Source organism: Cyprinodon variegatus, unplaced genomic scaffold (genome assembly GCF_000732505.1).
Source record: "Cyprinodon variegatus isolate N-32 unplaced genomic scaffold, C_variegatus-1.0 Scaffold485, whole genome shotgun sequence".
In the NCBI taxonomy this organism is placed as follows: domain Eukaryota; kingdom Metazoa; phylum Chordata; class Actinopteri; order Cyprinodontiformes; family Cyprinodontidae; genus Cyprinodon; species Cyprinodon variegatus.
In genome coordinates, this window is record NW_015150938.1 from 265,455 (window position 1) to 278,679 (window position 13,225).

A 13,225-nucleotide genomic window follows, 5' to 3' on the forward strand; every position below is an offset into this window, starting at 1 on the left:
AATCCTTCGTTACTGTACTTAAGTACAGTAACGAAGGATTTGTACGTTGTTACTTGACATCTCTGCTCTACAGTTAGAATAATTAGTCAATTTAATCTTTGTTGATATGCCAAAAGAGTAAAAGTGACTACTATTATGTTCCAGTGACTTTAGTTTCCGGGATATGATTCAGGCTAAATCATTACATTAATCACAAGCACAGTCATTGGATCTTACATCAGGACTAATTCACAGAGTGTGGGAGGCCCTGCCTGCGTCAGGGTCTACGCATGATCCCGTGGGAAATGACGTCAGACGCTGGTCTCCAGGCTGGGAGATCCCTAATTGAAAACATAACCGTAGCTTTACCCAATATAGGAAAAAATAAATAAATCTGCACACTCCATAACATTGTTGTTAAATTCACGTACGTTTTTGATACAAAAAAATGCGATAGATGAGTTAAACATCATCATTATTATTATTTATTTATTTTTTATCTTTTCCCCCTTGTTACTGGATTCTCTCTGTCCGCTTTTCTCCCTCTGAATCTTTACTGAATCAAACACTTTACTAAGTTAAGCTGTGCTTTATTATTTTCGATTGTCGTTTTTTTTTTGTCTTTATATATCTTGGATATAGGTTATTATCTTAATACTGCCGTAATTTTCAATCGCATTTGTAGATAAAAAAATAAAAAATTGTTCGTTGTAATATTATTTTCTAATGCGTGTGGTCGTGTAAACGTAGAGATATCATTTTAACCAACCAAAATAAAGTATGAAGACCGGTCACTATAGCAACGATGTTTTGTTGTCAGTAGCAACCAAAATAACGCCCGGAGAGTGTCCGTTTTAACTAGCTTGTATGCTGGTTTGGTTCATTTTATTTAATATTTTTTTTTATAAAGTCCAGGTTCCGCTGTGCGCAGCAGTGGATCAATGGATTCTTGTTCTCTCTACTATTCTCTGGACCTCGTTGCCAGCAGCGGGCATGTTTTAACTGTTGAGCAGAGAATCGCTCTTCAAACGTCCCTGTTGATCCTGAAGAAAAAGTACAAGTTCCAACGGGCCATGTTATGGGGCAAAATATTGGGAATACAGGAGAACTACTTCATAGCTCAAGGGAGAGGTGAATCTGAAATAAAGGATCGGAAATATCTGTACAGGTAGGAACACAAAGTTCCCCTAATTATTTTAACTTTTCCCTGGTTTTCATTATTTGTTGTTTTTGATCTGTCTCTTTAAGCCTCGACTGCATGGAATGGTTCCTTCTTCCCTTGGTCACTGAGTCTATGATTGAAGAAGTGTCCAAAGCGGTCAGGGGTCATTTCATAGGAGAACCCTCTTTTGTGTATGAACAGATCCACAGCCATGGAGGTGGAGAAGAGGCTGCAGAGGGGGAGGAGGTGGTAGGTTTGTCTCATGTTTCAATGCCCTAGGAGTCATTTAGATGGGAAAGTTTGAGCTTTTTTTAATTTACAGAATATAAACTATTTGATAATTTCTCATTCAAAATAAGAAATACAGCAAATCTGAACTTGAATGTCCTACACCAGAGGCGTAGCCAGAAGATTTTTATCAGGGTGGCCAGGCAATAACCAATGTACACTGACGGTGGCCGGAAGTGGATTGGCACCAGAACCTCACGGTCAATCTACACAGTTCCAACAGGAAAATTAACGAGCAAAACATCCATATTTTCTAAATAAAGACAAACTATATTTTCCCACAGACTTTACTAACAAATAGACTAATATATTTAAACATCTGTAATTTCTAGATAAAAGGTATAGCGGATAAAATTCTTTCAGTTTTGAGTTCTGGGGCGTAAATCTCTTCCATTGTCTTTACTTACCTACTTGTATCAATAAACATTCTGCATAAAATTGATATTTACAAGCACTTATATCTACATAAATTGATTATTTGATAAGTTTTTATTAAAACTGTTATTTATCTTTGATTTCACTGAAGACTCCTAGATGACTTGCAGACACATAATTTTCTTTTTACCCCATAAAACACAAAATCTAGTTCTGAAAAGAGAATGAATTCTGTACTTATCATCTTTGATGTTAGTATATTGATGTGCATAATTAACCACAAAAAATTAAAATGTTTTCACTATTCCACTTGAGATTATTACTGCTGCCACCATCTGTATTAGAGGGAAAAAATGCTAGGGGTGGCCATGGCCACCTCTGGCCCCCAATCTAGCTCTTTCCCTGTCCTACACTGGGCAGATATTCATTCAATAATTTAAACCAAATGCTTTGATGCCCTTACAAATACTAACAGGTTTTGGCTCTCTAAACGACCAAAGTTAGATATTTTCTTGCATTGTCTGTTAGCTTTTCCTTTCTCGTTTTAAAACAAGTCTGAGTGGTTTTCTAATTGTGAAATAAAATAGTTGCATTCCTCCATGTTGGTTCCAGATCAGGGTGAATGAGGAGAAGAGGCTGGCAGTGACTGTTCATCTCATTGATGAAGACGTGTCTGTGGTACCCAGAGGCGCCTTCATCAGAAACCCACTTGGTCATGTCCAGATAAACCGCAGCTTTGAAGGTAAATGTGCTGTAAATTGTGGTACAGATTCCTCCGTCTTATTCATCATCATGTAAATGACATCCTCTGTTTTAGAGCCTTTGAGTCATAACTGTTTGAAGTGGGTATACATATTTCAAGGATACATCATCTTTGCAATATCTAGGCAGGTTTGTGTATAGAGCTACATCCTTGTTTTGTTTTAGTTACATTTAAAAGTTTTGTGTTTATTCTTAGGTCTTTCTGAATCAGAAGCGAGGAGGCTTGAGAATTATCTACACTTCCATGAACGGAAGACAGGAAACAAGAAATCCATCACAGATATGGGGGAATGGAGTCCAGCCATCGATTTTCTGGATGCCCTCAGTGATGACATTCCTAAAGGTAAAGATGCATTTCTCTTACCACAGATTATTGTATATCAGAGGGGAAAAAAAAAAACACAGGAGTTGTTGCAATTACTTTTTCACCCTTTAAAAGAGTACCTAGGTCAGATCTGACAAAAATATACTGTAATCTGACTTGCTGAGGCTAACATTCATATATGCCTTTTGGATTTTGTTTCTATTCTATAACATTTGGAACTCTGATTTCAATCCCTATTATTGGGATTATTAATAATTTGCTAAGAAATTCAGCATATAGTCGTGAAGTGATAGTAGAAATTGATACCTGGTATAAAACTTTTTAAATAACGTTTTAAAAGTTATTACAAGTTATTACATTGTCTATGGTTTCTGTTTTAACCCATTGTTCCACCTGAACTGTGGATTTTTGTAGCTCCTCAAGTCACTATTGGCTTTATAGTCCTCTATGATGTTTGCTCCTATTCCCCAGCCTGCCTGGTCCAGGTTGATGACCATATATTTTTGATTTTTTAAGTTGCGCCATGGTCTTTCTTAGGATATATATATATTTTTTCCACCTAACCCTGCTTTAAACTTCTTCAAAATTTAATCCATGATGTGTTGCAGAAGCTCTCTGATCTTTATAAACTGACTTCTGAAAGTAAATGGTTGCATTAAAGTTTGATTAGGGGCATCTGAGTCAAGGAGTAATACAAGTACATTATATTCTTCTCATTTCTATGCAAAAAAATATAAAGAACTAAATTTCTGCTTAAAATCAGACTACATTGTGTTGTTCTATCAGATACATTCCTAATGTAATACAATTTTGCAAGACAAAACTTATCCAGGATATCAGTGTGGCTTTGCAGATTTTTTGTTAATTATTACTAGTAAGATTGTTCCATTCAGGGATTTAACAGCTGAGTTTCACTCCAAGCTTTTGCAGCTTTTTAGAGACTTTCTAGAATTATTTTACGATTCTTTGTTTTGCAAATTTGTATTCAATAGTCAAATCTAAATTCTTAAGACCTCTATTCTTGAATTCACTCTGTAAAAGCCTGAAATAAACCAGAAATATTACTCTGAGTATGAAAACTGTAGCTGTAAAGAGATGGATAGCTGCATTTAATAGGATCAGTTTAATGCTGACAGCACATTCTGGCCCTCAGAAAGTTCCATGTAATGGAAAGAGCGGCTAAATCCAGAAGGCAAATATTAAACCGCAAATACTGTACAGGCAATCATGCGATTTTGGTTATGCAGAGTCATGTCGACATGACAGTAAGGTTTGTCGCTGGATCCCATCCAGCCCAGAGCGACCATGCATAGCGAAGCCATGGGTGTGAAATATGTGGATGTCAGACGACTTGAAGAAATGTTTAGCACCCGCAAGTAAACATATAGCAGATGTTCGCTTCAAGAGAGCTTCCACATGTGCATTTGTTTATTCGAGCAGCGCATCACTACAGCAGACAGCACGCAGCTGCTTCAGTGCAAATAAAACAGACTGAGAAAGATGGAGAGGGCATATTTGGAAACGATCCCAAAATCGCTTAGGGGGGGAGAGAGAGATCTGTTCCAACAACCTCTGCTCCCTTGCCTTTCACATCTTCATTTACTATGAATCTCACAAAATGAAGAAACCTAAATTGCAATTTTACTTGGAGTTGCATCATGTTTGCAGACAAGTCCAAAAGCAACAGTTGAAAAAAGCTGGCTCATTGATCAGAATCGCCTCCCTTTGTGTTATCAAGTGTTTTCATAATAGCCAATCCCGTTCTCGTTCAACTCCCATGTCCTTCGTGTTTATGGTCCCACCCAAGCACGCAGAGAAACAGGCTAGACGGTAAACATCAAAAAGCACAAAGGGATGATTTATTGGTGTATCCCTTGGCAGTTTCTTGCATGTGAACAAGATGGTTTTCCCAAAGATTACTCCAGGCTCTACTTCAATGCAGAGAGCAGGAGGTAGCCACTTCCTGTGATTTCATGCCAACTGTTTACAGGTCTGCTCTGTTTGCGTTTAGGATCGTGGAGTCTTCAGTTTGAGTGTGCCAGCAGAGTGTGTGTTCTGCGCAGCCTCCTGTGGCCTGGACTCACTTTCTACCATGTGCCAATGACGCCACAGCATGGATACATCTACATTGGCTTCGGAATGAAAAACATTGACCTTCCTTTCAAGCTGTAAATGAAAGAATGATTTCCTATTGCTGCATTTCTATTTAAACCAACCTTTTCATTTTCTTGTCTTAAGAGTAACTATAATCAGTTAACAATGAGCTCTGTTCCCTTAAAAAAAAAAAAAAAAGCTATTGCTTCACAGTAAACACGAGGGGAGAGAGAGTAAACATTGACATTTTATTTAAACATCTGTTTTGTGTCAAGTTTGCACAGTCAACATACCACCTACTTTGAAAGTGTAACACGGACCCCAGTGGTTGGTGACATGAAGTTGTTGTAGAATGTTTTGATAGTTAGATAAGATGGTTCAGGGTGGGGCTGGATATGACTCAATAAAGGTCTGATGCAGATGAATAAACAAAAGTCAGTCTTCAGTCTTCTGCCACACCTTTATGACATAAATCCAGGGTAATATGAAGATCCATCCTCCAGCTGTTGTATGGACATGTCCTTCAGTGCTTTATATAAAGCGGCTTCACACCGTACCGCACGTTGTTCCTCAGTGCCGGGTGACCAACATCCATGCGCTTCTTGCACCACTTCAGTCCCTTTTTATAGATGGGTTTCACCGAGGAAATGGACCAGCGAGTCAAGTATCTGTAAACCAAACACAGATGTGAAATAATGTTTTATAGCATTAAACCCACTCAAAGGCAAAGAGGGGAAATAATGGAGGTAAAACAAAAGATGTAGCAGCAGAGCAGCACCTGTTCAATTGGGGCTTGGTCCTCTTTGGGACATGACCCTCTGGAAGTCTGGGTCTGTGGTCAGGGAGCAGACCTTCAACACAGACAATAAAGAAGATGTATTACTTCCAGCAATGAGAAACATAAATAGTCTCAGAACTTAAGATTTCCTTTTAAGTGAGCATTTGGAACCAGGAACAGCCCACAGATGTTAAAGATATTGAGACATACACAGATGCAGTACTCTTAGGCACAACTGGCCTTTTTTTTTTAAATCTTTGAAAGTGATCAGACAGGAAATGGGAATAAGAGTGGGGAAAAGACATGTAGTGAAGGTCAACGGTCCAAAACTACATCCCCTGACAGCCACGTTGAGGACTACCACCATACATGGGTCACACGGTTTACCCTGCCATCGTAGCACCCTAGAGGCACACTGATACAGTATATTACAGTCACTATGTTTACATAATAATATGCGATTGGGGAAAACAGCTGATCGAACTCAAAACGTATTATTATATTGTGATCAGATTTAACAGAACTGGAATGAAATTGTAATCCAAATGAAGGCTGGTTTAAACTGATTGACAATCTGAACAGCGATGTAAACACTCATTAGGATCAAGTTATTCTTAATGAGGAATGCTAACCCGAATCAATAAAGTTTTCCTTTAAGTGGCTAGCTAATATCCGAATATTCAGATCAGCATCCTATTCCGATTGATTAGGTCCATGTAAATCTTACATACCAATTTTTTTCGTTTATCCGATTGCATTTTAATCCAAATGAGAAATTTTGTGCTTATAAACGTAGTTAGCGTTTGTGCTATAATAAGAACAAGGAAGCTGATACATTTAACTGAAATGTGTTTCTATTTTTTTTTTAATTCATTTTATAAAGAAACTACAAAAAACAAGGTCATCATAAAACACAAAGAAATTCAACACAACTTTAAAGTCGTAGGAAAGCGACTGTTCCAAACGTTGCAGTTCCGAATTCTCCCGAGTGGTGCACGACTTTACACGAGTGAATAAAGTGAATTTGATTTGTCTAGTTCAAGAGGGCGGGATTGTTGTGGTGGAAGGTTCGCAAGCAAGTTTGATTGTGGGCGGTTTTACGGAAGCAATCTTGCTAACCAGTCAGCAGCTTAGAGTTAGCAGGTTCCCAATGGGAAATTCCATTGGGACCAAGTAGCACTAAATTGGTGACTTAGAAACGACACTGTCAAGGAACGCTATGGACAGCTGAAACATGCAAGAGGAGGAGAGTTTTGTGTCGGAGGTCGTGGATGAGTCTCCTCCGCTCCTTTCAATGGAGCGCTCACAGAGCTCGGAGTATTAAGTTAAAAGTTCTCTTTTCTGTTGCTGATGTTCAATAAAAGTACGTTTTAAGATCATTTGAGGTGTGAATATACTTTTAGGCATCACTATATGGCCCAGCGGCAAGGTCTAATTCTAGCCTGTCTGCAGCAGCCCTCTCTCAGCATAGCCATATGTGAAGGACCGCTGGCTATGATGGAGAGTTTTTTGTTTTATTTGGCAAAATGTTCATTTGATTTGTGTTTATCTGACTGTGCTAATTATTATTACCACACTAAAGGAAAAAAGTCATAATTTATTATTATCAAGAGGATATTAATAACAGGATGAGAAGCAGCTCCAGACGAGCCGAGCGTGTGGTGACATCACGAGTACGCTTCTTCTGTTTCTTCTGTCAATATGCTCTATCCAGAACATCTAAAGTGGAAATGTTTCGGTTTCACCTGGTTGAATTTTGTAGAAAGTCTTCCTTATTAACCCATTTGATATAATTTATCAATCAAATAATCAAAAAGATAATCAACAGATTATTTGATGTGCAAAACAATCATAGTTGGTTGCAGCTCTAATTGGAACAGAAGCGTACTCGTGAGATAAACAACATTGAAAGCTAGTCTGGAGCTTAATTTCACCTCCTGTTATTAATAGTCCTAGATAATAATAAATTCTTAATTTTTTCATCTAGTGGAAGAATTTTTTTTAAACACAGATAAACATAAATGAAATGAACGTTTTGCCAAAAAAAAAAAAGAATGCCATCAGATCCATTGGTACTTCCCACCAGCTATGCGGAGAGGGAGCTCCTGCAGACGGACTAACCTTAGGCCTGGCTGCAGTTAGTGTTTGTTCTCCTCTGATTGCCGCAGTCCTCTCAACATCTGAACTTTTTAAATCAGTAAATGGGCCATATAGTGAAGCTTAAAACGTATGATATTCTCGCCTCAAATGTTGTTAAAACGTACTTTTGTACAACAGCAGCAGCAGAAAAGGGAACTTTTAAGTGGTTACGATTGATTATTGATGCTGGTGGTTTCTGCGGCTCTAGAACCGAATCTTGAACCAGAAACTTAATTTTAAATGCTTAGGTGATTTTTAAACATTCAAATTTAGATGGGTGATTAATAAAACATGTTTCTGTGGTGTGAAAAAAACTGAGAAGACATGTATTCCTACTTTAAACAGTCTTTAAGAAACATGAATATAACAGTGTTTCAACTGCAACTTCTCTGATTCATTACTGTTGAAATAAATGAGCATTTATTTTATCACATATGTTCATGTATATTATGATTCATGTTTTTGCAACTAAAAAAAACAACAGTGTGATGATAAAACAGAGCCGGACTGCTCATAATAAAGAGAGGAAAAGAGTCTTGAAAGTCATTATGGAATATTGCTTGCTTATGAAAAAATATAGGATATCTGTTAAGGACAATCCAATGTGCTGGATTTCAATAAGCTGTGATTAAAAACAGTCCTAATGTTCTTTCCAGCAGAGCTGATCAGTCTTAATATGCACACACAGCAAGATTATCTCCCCTGATAATCAGGGCCCCTCTCTTCTGAGCGGTCCTGATAATTGGGGCCTCTCAAGGCAGAAAATTAGCATGATTATCTTGCCCCGTAAATGCTACATTAAAGAACATGTAATTTGTTCCATACTGTGTCTGTATGCTGTGTGTGTGTTTTGTCTTTTATTGGTTGGGCTGTACCGAAACTGAAATTTCACCCTACTGGAATGCCACAACAGGCTGGGTGACAAAGAAATCTTGAATCTTAAATACGGTAAAAGAAATCTTCAATCTCCCACATTTTCACTTTACAGGTTCTTAATTAAGACATTTTCTTGTTATTGCTTTCTTACTACCAGCTCATTGTATCCATATGTAAAGTTAAAATATTAACTTTGAAGTAAAATTATTTTCCCAGATAATGGATCCGACAGTAGCCATACTTTTTTTATGGATAAAGTTCAGTTGGAAGTCAGACTTGAATCTGAGATTTATACCACAGCAGAGTTTAGCACATTAAAGTAACAACAAAACCCCATTGAGAAACCGACCCAGATGACCCACATTGCAAATGGGTGGACCTGTTCATCCGCTAATAAATAAATAAATAAACAAGGCTTTGTTGGGCTACTGTATAAAACCTGAAACTATCGCTATTTCTGATATTTTGAATTGAAAAAGCTTAAGGATGAGAAGCGAAACATCTTCAAACTTGGAAACAAAGTCCAGTGGATTGTTTTTTATTTTATTTTTTGGAATGAAATTTAAATTAGCTACTTCTTGAACTGGATTAAAATCTAAAATAAGAAAAGTTGATATATTTCTTCTTATTTTTGTGTCCATTAATCTCCAAATAGAGGTTGTACCTTCATGTTTTTTTTTTTTTTTTATATATGAAATATTCCCAGGATTAGGTTTTCATTTGTTTCACATTTTTATATAACTAAAGTAATCATCATCCTTCTTTGCAAATATTAAAATACATTTAATAATAATGAATATTTGTCTTTTACAATAGTGACATTAAAAATGAAATACTATAATCCAAAATCCAAAGTCAGTGTAACGGTTTACTTGAAAGGGCAACCCTATTTAAGTTTTAATGTATTATCCATCAAATATGTTCCTTTTCCCTTTGGTCTTATTTTTAAAGGAACATTTTCATCTTCAAATTCATTCAGATCTAATTAACGTTGCTGGGTGTTTCCAGGCTTATTATACGTTTTTTTCTTTTAAAATGTTACACTAATTAGAAACGGACACTTGTTTGCTCTACTTGTAATAATCTGTATAGAAACCACTAATGAGTTCAAAAAGTTTCCAGTAAATTGGATGACTTTTGTGGGCCTTTTTTTTTTTTAATTCAGCCAAACTCTCACCAGCTCTGTGTGCCATCTGCACACAGATGGCAATCTTGCGATGCTCCTCTGGACAAAGACCAGTTATTCGCTTTGGCAGCATCCCTCCATCTGACCTGATGAACTGGCTGAGCAAAAGAACGTCCTGGAGAAAGTAGAAATCAATATACACCGAGATAAATTTAAAAAGTTTTACACCAAGGATGATTTGATATATTATTTGGGGAGAATAGATTTTTGATTGCATTTACAGTGTAGCTGTACTTGTGCTGCAGGTTCCATCTGTAGATAGGACACTTGGCTGTTGGATTTGGAGGCTGTGGTCCTGCAGGCATATCTATAATCTCTCCCTCAATCTAGCAACAACAAAAGGGAACAAACATCCTCTGTGATAATCAATGTGTACAATCCAGAAGGTATTCACTGCACTTCACTTCCTTCATGTTACAGCCTTAATCCAAATGGTATTAAAATCATCTCCTTTCTCAACATTCTGCATACAATACGCCATTATGACAATACCTTCCTCATCTCTCCAGAATGATGAAGGAGCAATGATGTAGCTCTAACAGAATGACAACCTTTATCATTAGGGCCCTTCTTCTCTAATCCTTTACTTTAGATGGATGACTGTAGGAAAAGTCCCAGTGGTTCCAAACCTTTTCAATGTACCAATTATGGGGGCCACTGTTCTCCTTGGGACCTTCAGAGCAGGAGACATTTTCCTGTATCCTTCCCAAGATTTTTGCCTCAACACAATCTTGTCTGGAAGTGCACGAACTTCACAGCAAATACTAGAAATACTTACATACACGTAATTTCTTCACATTTCTTTCTTTTTGTAATAAATTTAAAACAATCGGTTAAAAAAAGTGCACCTTTTCCCCCACTGTCATAATGTATTTTAGCCCATTTGGAACATGGCTGAATGAAACTGAATGTAGAAAAGTGCAGAAAAAACAAAACAAAATAACATATTTTCTGAATGTATTCCATCAGGAAGAAATTAGATTAGATTAGATGAGCTTTATTGATCTCACAGCGGAGAAATTCACTCGTCACATATTGGCATAGAAGTTAAAGAAGGTGCAAACAAGGAGGAAAAAGGTGCATTAAGAATAAACAATATATATACAGTATATCTAGGTATATACAGTATATCAAGATAAATAAGGATTAAGGTGCAAGTGTACATGTATCGCACACAATGAAAAACAAAATAAAAATAAGAAATAAAAAATAAAAATATGTACAATCCGGATGGCTTATTTACAGGTGGATTTACTTTAAAGTTAAGGTGTAGTAGGTAAGGAACAACGGTGAGGTAGTGGTATGACTATTCTAATAGGCTTAATCATATTTGGTGGACCTACTGATACAAATAAAAACAAAAATATGCCTTGGAAAGGACACATTTAAAACATTCACCCTAAACTCAAAGAGAATGAAAGATTATAGCTTAATTTTACTTACGGTTGTGGTTTTGCCATCTTTTTTCTCCACCACTGGGAAGGAGACATGACACAACATCAGGTTTTACTCATTACTGACCTGAACAACACTTAAAATCAAATTCAAAATTATATAGCAAGCCATACAGAACTGATTAAATTGACTTTGGATTAGATGTTAATTAAAACAACTCAAAAAAGCTGTTTTAAACAAATTATCCTTTGTTTCAAAGTCAGTTGTTTATTTCTTTAGATAAAATAAAAGTCAGCTTTATCTTTTACATACGTTCATTGATTAATGTTAAAGATCAGCTTGAAAAATGAAGCAAAATAAAACACTTGTAATTAATTTCAGAAACTTTGACTATTTAGATTGATTACACATAGAGTGAAGTATTTTAAGCCTTTGCTTGTGCAGTGGAAGGAAAAATTGATGACAAGCTATATGGAGATGACGACTGCATTTTCCAAACAGGATGTGCATAGCTGCCCACACTGCCTAAAGTACCAGGAGCTGGCCTCGTTGGACAGGGTGGTAGTGTGCTTGACTGGACAGCAAACTGTGTAATCTTAACCCAATACAAAAAAAAACAATGGATACTTTCAAGAGGAAGATGAGAAACCAGAACCACAGACTGATCCACACCGTGTCATGCCGCATAGATATTATAACTCATGCAAAATTAAGTCCAACTAAGTGCTGTGCAAGGAGGAATGTGCATACTTTTCAAAAGCCTGACATTTCTGTTCCAAACATCTTGTTTTATTTAAGCCATTGTAATAATCACCTCAATTTGGGTTTTTGGAAAGTTTTCCTGTATGAGTTTTCCGTTCTAAAATGAACTCATAAAAATGTACTGTTCATCTCACCCTTAGTATGGATTTAGTTTACAGATAAACTTAGTCAGCTGCCTGCATTTTTAATGTCTACAAGGAAGTAATTTCCCTCTGGGATTATTAAAGTATTTCTGATTCTGATTCTGAAGCTGTTCATGTCTGATTTATCTGCAGTAAAAGCATTTATGGAATGTAGTCATGTTTAATTAATGTTTTTGTATATATTCTAAGATGCAGGTAATTTATAATAGCTTGATAAACTATTGGAAGGCATGATGTAAAAAAAAAAAAAAAAAAAAAAGGTTTTTTTTACAGCTTTCACTAAAATATCTTAACATTAATATCATGATATCTCATCTACATATACACAGTTAAAGTCAGTTAGCGGTGAATACTTCTATATAATCATAGCGTGTAATACATATCTTTTATATTGTCTCGGGAATAAAAAAGAAAGAAAATACACACATGCAGTACAGGGAGACTTATGCTAACACCAACGGGTGGCTAAAACATCCCCGTTCTGACCCAGCCTCACCTTGACGAATCCCTCTGGTCTGGACGGCTATAGCAGATATCTGAGGAACATTAACCCTCGGTAGTGGACTCACGCTGGACATTATAAGACCATGTTTTAAGCCTACAAACGAGGTCCAAATAGACCTTAGCAAGCTGCGGGCCGCCATGTTTAACTCTTGACCTTCCTCCCTCTTGCGTTTCACGTTAGAATCTCGCGATACTAAACCAGTGACGCTCCTGGTGAAACGTCATTATTACAGCCTTGATGGAAAAACTCTCATCATCTATGGAAACTAAAATGGAATATACATTACAATTAAAAAATTGTTGATAAATGTAAGAAAGTCTTAAATATTTTGAGCTGCTTGGCTGGCAGTGACTAGGGAGCAGATAGACAATCACTAAAACAGATTTACACAGGTATGATAAACTCTAACATAGACTTTGGTTGTATAGTTTACAGTTCTGCAGCTAAAACAGATCT

The 13,225-nt window shown here is 36.7% G+C and overlaps 2 protein-coding genes across 2 annotated transcripts; one reads left to right on the forward strand and one right to left on the reverse strand.

Annotated features, from left to right (window-relative positions):
* The first annotated feature begins 818 nt into the window (after positions 1-818).
* On the forward strand, positions 819-5,097 carry rsph9 (radial spoke head 9 homolog (Chlamydomonas)). Its single transcript, XM_015390074.1, has 5 exons — positions 819-1,147; positions 1,228-1,390; positions 2,417-2,546; positions 2,763-2,909; positions 4,903-5,097. Exons 1-5 carry the CDS (start codon positions 921-923, stop codon positions 5,061-5,063), a joined length of 828 nt encoding a protein of 275 aa, XP_015245560.1. The 5' UTR covers positions 819-920; the 3' UTR covers positions 5,064-5,097.
* Positions 5,098-5,416: 319 nt separating this feature from the next.
* Positions 5,417-12,928, reverse strand: mrps18a (mitochondrial ribosomal protein S18A). The gene is made up of 6 exons (XM_015390075.1): positions 12,761-12,928; positions 11,408-11,439; positions 10,186-10,290; positions 9,956-10,079; positions 5,764-5,836; positions 5,417-5,653 (listed from the first exon to the last, which is right to left on the reverse strand). The coding sequence occupies exons 1-6, from the start codon at positions 12,906-12,908 to the stop codon at positions 5,509-5,511; spliced, it is 627 nt and encodes a 208-aa protein (XP_015245561.1). The 5' UTR covers positions 12,909-12,928; the 3' UTR covers positions 5,417-5,508.
* Between the last annotated feature and the right edge of the window lie 297 nt (positions 12,929-13,225).